Source organism: Oryza sativa, chromosome 11 (assembly GCF_034140825.1).
Source record: "Oryza sativa Japonica Group chromosome 11, ASM3414082v1".
Classification (NCBI taxonomy): Eukaryota; Viridiplantae; Streptophyta; class Magnoliopsida; order Poales; family Poaceae; genus Oryza; species Oryza sativa.
Genome location: NC_089045.1, coordinates 20,028,717 through 20,036,850, shown reverse-complemented (window position 1 = coordinate 20,036,850; position 8,134 = coordinate 20,028,717). Strand labels below are relative to the sequence as shown.

Sequence of the window (8,134 nt, the reverse complement as noted above, 5' to 3'; positions counted from 1 at the left end):
AGGGCGTGCTACCGTAGACATTAAGGAGGTTACCGCTTTGGGGCCGACATAGTAAGGAGGAGCTCGAGAAGAGGGGGGGGGGGCTGGTTGATAGAATTATCCTTGGATATTTGGGCTCCACTAACATTTATTTTTTTTATTATAAAATTGTCACGTAAGCGACATGTTAGCACGACCGGACAAAGTCAACACAATAAACTTGAAAAATGTATTCATTTGATTTTTTCTAACAACTTCTACGTAGAACCTTTTTACAACAAAGATACCATTTTAACCGTTTAAAAAGTGCGCTAAAAAAACAAGAAAGTTGAAGTTTTGAGTTAGAGAAAAGAACTAGGCTTAGGAACTCGTTTGAAATCCCAAAAAATCATTTGAAATTCAGTCGAACGGAGGGAGCGGGGGTAAACATGTCATTTCCACCCCTCCCCTCTCCTCTCACCGGCAACGGCAAAGCTCGACAGTCGACACAGTGGCAGTCGCAGACATTCCTCGCGTCACCACCCTCGATGCCGCGATGGCGGCGGGGCCGCTCGCTCCGGCCGCTCCTCCGGCGAGGCCTCCTCGTGGCCGCCGTCTGCGCCGCCTCGCTACTCCTCCTCGTCGTCCTCCACCTCCACGGCCCTGAGCTCCCCTCGTCTTCGACCGCCCGAGCCTCCCCATTCCGGGGCGAGCTCTCCGAGGCGCGGGACTCGGATGACGGGGAGGCGGCGGCGGCGGCGGTGGAGGCTGGAGGGGGCGCCTCCACCACCGGGGCCGCGTGCGCGACGGTGGAGAGGATGGGGGAGGAGGCCGCGGGGCGGGGCTCCCCCGAGGCGGCCAGCCTCCGCGTCCGCGAGCTCATCCGCCGCCACTTCCTCCTCCACGGTGCGTGTGCTCCTCGCTGTGATCCGTGCGCCTCGAAGAGGAGATTCGATCCCCTTTGATCCTTCTGCCGCTCCTGTTTGTGTCCCTGACATGTGGGCCCGGGCCCACCTGTCATGGACTCAGTGGGTGGCCGATGATCTCTTCTTCCTCTTTGGTGATGATGAAATGTTTGCGTGGCCTCGTAGTGTGTAGTTCCATGAATCATCAATGGTTGTTATTTTGATGTGGATTGCCGTGTCCAACTTGTTGGGTAGAAGAAGAGCTAAGAACTTTTGGTTTCATCACTGCTCAATTCGAAACATTGCGGTTAAGCTACTGCAGAAATAGCACCAAGAAGGCAAGCAAGAACCGCAGCACTGCACAAGGTTTACTTGCCAACTCACTGGGAGATTGTCGTGATAGGCGAATCGATACCGACACACACGTCTACAATGCGGTCTCCGCTTTGAATGCGTAGCTATTTTTCACCTTTTGACCATGGCTGTTTCTAAATGATCTCTGTTGTTCCCTGTTGTAATTTCTCTGCTACCATCATAAACAACAAGACTTGGAACTGTGATCTTGTCTAGAGTCTTCGGCTAGCCAATTTTGAGTTCCTAGGTCGATTTTGAGGACACCCAATATTTACTTGTATCAATTTGTCATCAGGAGCTTCAAGAGTTAGAGAGCTTCCTGCATATGAGTTCTGCAAACAAGGGTTTGTGTTGGGGAAAGCCTCTGAAGCTGGGTTTGGTAATGAAATGTACAAGATATTAACAGCAGCAGCATTGAGTGTTATGTTAAACCGGTCTCTCATCATCGGGCAAACCAGGCATGTGCATTTACTCTCAATTATTTATCTTCCTTATCTATCGGGTTTGAATACGTTGGACCTATATTTTGACTTTCCTGTGATGATTATATATGAGATATTACTGTAATACATATCAAATTTAATTTTCTAGTTGGTCACTCCATCTATACATGTGATAAAGTAGGCACAATATCAATCCATCTTGAATCTGTAAAATATTGTTATGGCAACAATTAGAAATTTAGAGTATTGATGATTGATATTCACTACCATCTTACCTTTTGTTTGTTCCTTTATCGGTTTATCCAACAGGGGGTTATATCCTTTTGGAGAGTACATTTCTTACACCAATCATTCATTCACTATTGGAGAAGTAAAGCATTTATGGAGGAAAAATCGCTGTGCTAGAACATATGGTAGAAATCTGAGTATGAGAGTCGACAATTTTGAACACCCAACAGAGACTAATGTACTTTGCAGTGACTGGAATAGCTGGAAAGATCCAATCATCTGGTTAGTACTATAGTCTAAGAGTTACAATCTAGTAAAGTCACATTTTCAACAGTTAGTTTTCTTGACATAACATTGATATGTTCATGATGTGTCTGCATTTGTCCCTTTCAGATATGACTAAATGACATGCCCTGTCAATTTTTTTTGTGCAAATCATGATAAGTAATATATTTAGCTAGACTTAAAGGTCTTGATTATCCCCCATATTAATGTAGATACTATTTCACTTTTTGTATTATTTCACCATGTGCTTATATGCCCTTGACTGAGATTGCATTCTATGTCTGGCACATTGCATGCACTTATGTTTGTTTTTATCCACATCAAGATTCTTTTGTAAGAACAAAATGAAGAAAATGATATTCTGTAGAATATCTGAAGTCTGAACTCTGAATATATTAAATACCCAGATATTCATTTCCAACCAAGTTATTGAAGTTGATTATTCTCACCTTTTGTATATGGACACCACAGCGCACTAGATACTTCGGATGAATCTTGTTTCTTTTCATTAGACACATCATTTGCAGGCCTTATAGACATATGGAGTTACCAAAGTTAGTGATTTCCATTTTTTTGGCAACAATGTAATACTGTTTTGTATACAAATACTGTTCTAGTTTTAAATAACTATAGCTCATATTCAGTATGCAGTAACTCACACGTGCAAGCATGACCTTTTGCAAATGTTTTGTAAACAGATACTTTGGAAGCACTATGCATGCACGCTGTGGGTTCTTACTGGCCTACTGCTACTGTGCTACCCCATATTATGTTTTAATTTCTTTTTCCACTTTCTACATAAAAAGTCAGATACTGGAGCGTAACCATGCTATAAGCAAACTTACTATCTTGAAATAAAAATAAAAGGACTGTATAAAAACATGATGTACTTATCTGTCTGCAATCTCCTGTTAAAATATTGCCATCTACAAGTCATCTTTGCAATTCTTTTTGATATAAGAAAACAAGTGAGCTGTATAAATATAGAAAGATTGAGGATCCATATTAAAACCAAATGTAACGATTGATGTTCCAAACCATCCATGTTTCGAGAAGGAAATAACAGCCAAGTACTAATTGGAAGAAATAAATGATGCTTGACCATTACTACTAGTACATCTGACATAAACAGCCTCCTAAAACCCCTGAACTTTTTTATTAATTAGCTGTGGGATAAAAAGTCATGCACTTGAATTGTTTTCTGGTTATGTTAGCTGGGAATTTCTTCACATCTTTGTCTTAACAGTTAATTTCCTTACCAAAACTAAATGTAAAAACCAACGCATGCTGACATAGTTTTACTTGTTAATGATGCTAGGTTTGATGGTACAACAGATGCAGTTGGGATCCAATTCTTTCTGAAGAATGTTCATGCTAGAATGAAAACAGCTGCTTCGTCACTCTTTGGATCCCCTGGCTCATTACGTGCGAGACCTAATACATTTGGTGAACTTATGCAAGTTATAATATCTCCTTCACAGACAGTTGAAAAGGCAGTTCAATGGGCTTTAAAGGGTTCCAGTCCTGATATTGTATTGCACATGCGCATGATGACAAACAGGTATGAAGCACTATCTGTGGCATAAAGGAAGGAAATAGATGTAAATTTCCACATTCATTTGAAAACATAATAGGATATTGTCAAATTTGACGTTGTAAACTTCACGTCAAAAAATAACTGGTTCATCAGTTAGCCTTGAAATATGCTGCTTCCACCTGTAGATGTGAACAGAAACTCTTGGTGCAGTTGTCAACTGAAACATAAGGATCTGTTTGACATTGCATTTGTTTGTAAAAGCAATTAAATTCCATTTTGATACAGTAATTACTAGTTAGCTGAAAGCATATGTTACATCATAACGTCAAAATCCCACTTGAATCAGTAAAGATTTGTATGATTAATAGATAGTGTGATTCATTATAGTTCAGCAAACTGGCCTGTCAACCTCTTATTTTTTTCGTTTCTTTCCTGTTGTCTAATTAATAATTTTTTAACATTTCTCTTCTATATGTTTACAAGCAGGATTGATTATAAATGTTTCAGAAATTTCAATAAACTAATGCAAATGGTAATGTCTGATTTGACGTTTTTTGCACCTTATCGATATGAGAACCTCCACCACCTACAAATTACGATTATGCAGATCAAATTTATTAGCGACCTTTCCACGTCATCTGGGTTGAACTGCTGAACATAACTCATTTTTTGACTAGGCCAGTTCGAGCAAGAAAAGCTGCAGTTAATTGTATTAAGAGAGCTATAGAGATTTGTCATTTGAAGGGTACACCTCGGGTAGCAGTAATTTCAGATACACCAGGCTTTGCCAAGGATATAAAGCAAGACATCAGTGAGTTTGCTGAGGTTAGTTACTTTGTCGAATGTTATCTCAAGGACTTCATAGTTTTATTCAAATGTAATGGGTTATGATTAGATAGTTTTCGTAGTTAATTAGCTTGGAATTTCTAAAAGGAAGGGGAATTGATGATTATGATCTACTTTTTAAGCAGGTGATTTATTTTGATCACAAAAAGTTCTCCAGGAGTTTTGATCTAGAGATAACTGGAAGTGAAAAGGTACAATATACTCTCTTGAAAGATCCATCACTATGTTTGCCACAGTTTCTCAGTGCTGTTTACTGAAAATGTGAGAAGTATCTTCCCGGGTGTTAGATCTATTATATACTAAAAGTCCATTAAACTTCCTACAAACGCTCCTGAGCCGCCATGTGGCGCTTCTATAAACACTCCCAAACCGCCATGTGGCACTGTTTAATCTCACCATTGATTTTCACTTAAATTGGTGGACTCATTAATTTAAACCATTAGATCAGATCTATGTGTATCGTTGATTTTCATTTAAATTTGTGGACCCATTATCTTAGATAATCTGCCACAATAAAAAGAACTGAAGAAAAAGACAAGTCTCCCGTGTATGTACAACTATTCACCGGAGAAAAACATGTACGTTCTATTACCGGGAAAATAAATTACCGTGTACGTACGTATACTGCTTAACAAAAAAGGAATAAGAGCATAATGTACTTACGATTGGGAAGATATATGTTTCCAAGTACATATATGAACCTACTATATAAAAGAAAAGGAGGTATCTGAATTTCTATATTAAAAAATATTACGAGTACATCACATATTAGCTATATTTTAATTAAAAAATTATCACATAAAATCATATTTAGCTCTTTGTGTCTTACTCATCTAAATAGACTTAATAATTACTCTCTTTGTTTTCTTTAAGGAATACTAAGGCTTTGTTTGATCTAACTAATTAAGTGACCTAATCAGGACACGAAATGATACATATCATTATCACGTGATTAATTGAGTATTAAATATTGCAAAAATAAAAACGATGGGAGTGGTTCTACAATTTTGTTAACATAATTCAGCCTATCTTATTTTAAATATTTTTCAATAGAGATCTCTGCAAGTTGCTATTACACTTGTAAGAACCAATTTCCTGCCCAAATTAAGTTCCTTCCTCTGCAGGCTTTGGATTTCCGTTCAAGAGACTGGGGTTCAGCTCCAAGGTGGGCAGCATTTGTTGATTTCTTTCTGGCTTCCCAAGCCAGATATGCAGTGGTCACTGGAGCACACCGACGTGTAGGGACAACCTATGCACAACTCATTGCAGCATTGGCTGCAGCTAACAGATTTGGTGCATATCCCTTTCTTTCATACCCGTTCTATTTTGTTTGGAACAATTCAGTATGAAGACCGAATTCTAAATAACTGTGCAATTGTCTTGTATCAGGTCGTGAGTCTTCAGGCACAAACTTCACATTCTTAAGCAGTGTCCACAGCAACCTACTGGTTGACGGCCTCTCGTCACAGGGTGGCTGGGGCCATATCTGGAACAGATATGCTGGCCCTTTGAGCTGCCAACATCAACAGCACCAATGTGCCTTGACCCCACTCCTGGCACCTGCTTGGTGGGACGGCCAATGGCAAAGCCCCATTCCTAGAGATGTGAGGAGATTGCTGGAATATGGAGTCCGGTTATCAAACACAGGAGAGGTGGATGAGAGACACCTCATGTCATACTGTAGGTCAAGGAAAGATCATGTGAAAAGGTACCGTGTTCTTCCTTCATACAATAGTTCAATGCAACTGTAGAATGCGAATGAGGCTCGTCAAGTCATGCTCTTTTGGAGAGCGCAGTTTTGCACTACCACTTACCTAAGGAGCTAGTATAGGTTAGGATGGTTAGGCTTTTTGAAATGGCCATGACGCTAATTTTGTAAGGTGGTTCCAATTTTGGTGGGCTGTATCATGTATACCTGGAACTGTCATGTAGGAAAGCTATAGAAAATAGGCTAGACGTCGTTTCAAGGCATGCCTTGTTTCGAATCTTGTTGTTATTGTTATACATCGCTGTTGTTGCTAATAGTGCAACCAGAATGTAGTGAAGATAGTAAAATCAAGAGACGTGAAACTGATGTACTGATGCATAATTACCATGTGAAATCCTTTATTGGGTATTATACTCAACTGGAAAACTGTAATGGTGGACATTTTATTTTTCCAATTAATAGGTGCAATGCAATATTGCCAGTGGTGGCCACTGTTTTTCATTTCATTATTATTCGCAGTTAAAAGACGGTTTTCTTCCATTGGTGAGTTGAACCCCTGAGTGTTGATTGGCAAATATGTGGTTTTTAGCTGCTTCACAGGGTTGCAGAAAGGAGCAGAATAATTCAAATCTGTTTCCATCATGTCCGTGTCACTGTGGTAGTTGAACACTGAGGGGTTCAACCTAACTTCATGATCAAATCAATCACCAAATCAGCATTCAAAAGAACCAGAGAAAGTAGACATGTAACTGATGCTTAAGCAACTTAAACTAACAAGTATTGACACAATGGCCTTCTTTAAGAAAGAACCGTATACACCAGTCCTTCACAAGTTCACAGGCTATACAGGTTTGTAAAAAAAAAATGCTTGCTTTCATAATTTGAATTTAGTTGTATAGAAATATAATAGCGATAGCTGTCACAGCTAGAAATATTAACTTATAATATCCTTGTAGCTGTCCATATAGTATCATAACGTACACAGGAGCCTTTAATTGTTGTTTTAAAAACCAATCGTCTTGTAACAGCAATAGGAGTTATCTCTGTTGGACGGTACAACTAATTTGAACAAGTTGTCAGCAAGAAGTTAATTTACCATCTCATGAGCAAACAAGAAAACACACCTAATGGCAGCCTAATAAGCCAATCAAGAAACCCTCCAAAGCAAAGATATGAAGCTGTACTGTTTTGGCTCACGTGTCTCCATCCATCTTGTACCATGCAATTGGAGGACCCCTCATCATGGGTCCCACTTGAAAGAGACTTGCCCATTTTGTTTCTCTCCTGCCATAATAATATAATGAAAAGAACTCTTCAAACATATTCACATTAACTATATTGCAATTAAAGTTGCTCTATTTTGTAGACACATACAAAAAAAATTTGTCCTGTGTGCTCCAATCTCCACTATCCAGAGTACATATATAATGTAGTAGTATATATGTAATATTCCATGGTATGTTGTGGAAAGGGAACATAGTACAAAAGCACAAGAGAATTAAGCATGTTAGGATGCTTCCCAAGAGAACACAACTATGGGGACAGGTCCAACAGCTCTGTGCCTTTGGGAAATCCAAAGCCTAGGCGGACGACATTGTCAATGCCGTACTTGCAGAGACGAGTATATACTACTCTTTGCTCAAATGTTATTTTATCCATCGATCGACAAAAGACTCCAAAAACACCATATTAGAAGAGGATTTCCACACTGCACTAATAGTTTATTAGTACCACATATATGTAAACAATGCACTTTAAAGTTTGCAAAAACTTTTATAGGAAAAATAAGATGAAGTAATACGTCTAAATACAACCAAATATGTACCCTTTTAGGGCTCCTTAACGATGTAATTTTTATAGGATTTTCGTA

General features: G+C 39.2%; 1 protein-coding gene across 1 annotated transcript; it reads left to right on the top strand.

Moving 5' to 3' along the window:
* The first annotated feature begins 392 nt into the window (after positions 1-392).
* Positions 393-6,770, top strand: LOC4350570 (uncharacterized). Its single transcript, XM_015760296.2, has 8 exons — positions 393-864; positions 1,513-1,675; positions 1,970-2,170; positions 3,492-3,734; positions 4,388-4,535; positions 4,682-4,747; positions 5,681-5,849; positions 5,946-6,770. Exons 1-8 carry the CDS (start codon positions 408-410, stop codon positions 6,305-6,307), a joined length of 1,809 nt encoding a protein of 602 aa, XP_015615782.2. The 5' UTR covers positions 393-407; the 3' UTR covers positions 6,308-6,770.
* The last annotated feature ends 1,364 nt before the right edge of the window (positions 6,771-8,134 follow it).

Coding starts and splice junctions, on each gene's coding strand:
- LOC4350570 (XM_015760296.2), top strand. CDS start 408: ATGTCATTTCCACCCCTCCCCTCTCCTCTCACCGGCAACGGCAAAGCT. Junction 1,676..1,969: donor CTCATCATCGGGCAAACCAG/GCATGTGCATTT, acceptor TTTATCCAACAG/GGGGTTATATCCTTTTGGAG. Junction 2,171..3,491: donor TGGAAAGATCCAATCATCTG/GTTAGTACTATA, acceptor TAATGATGCTAG/GTTTGATGGTACAACAGATG.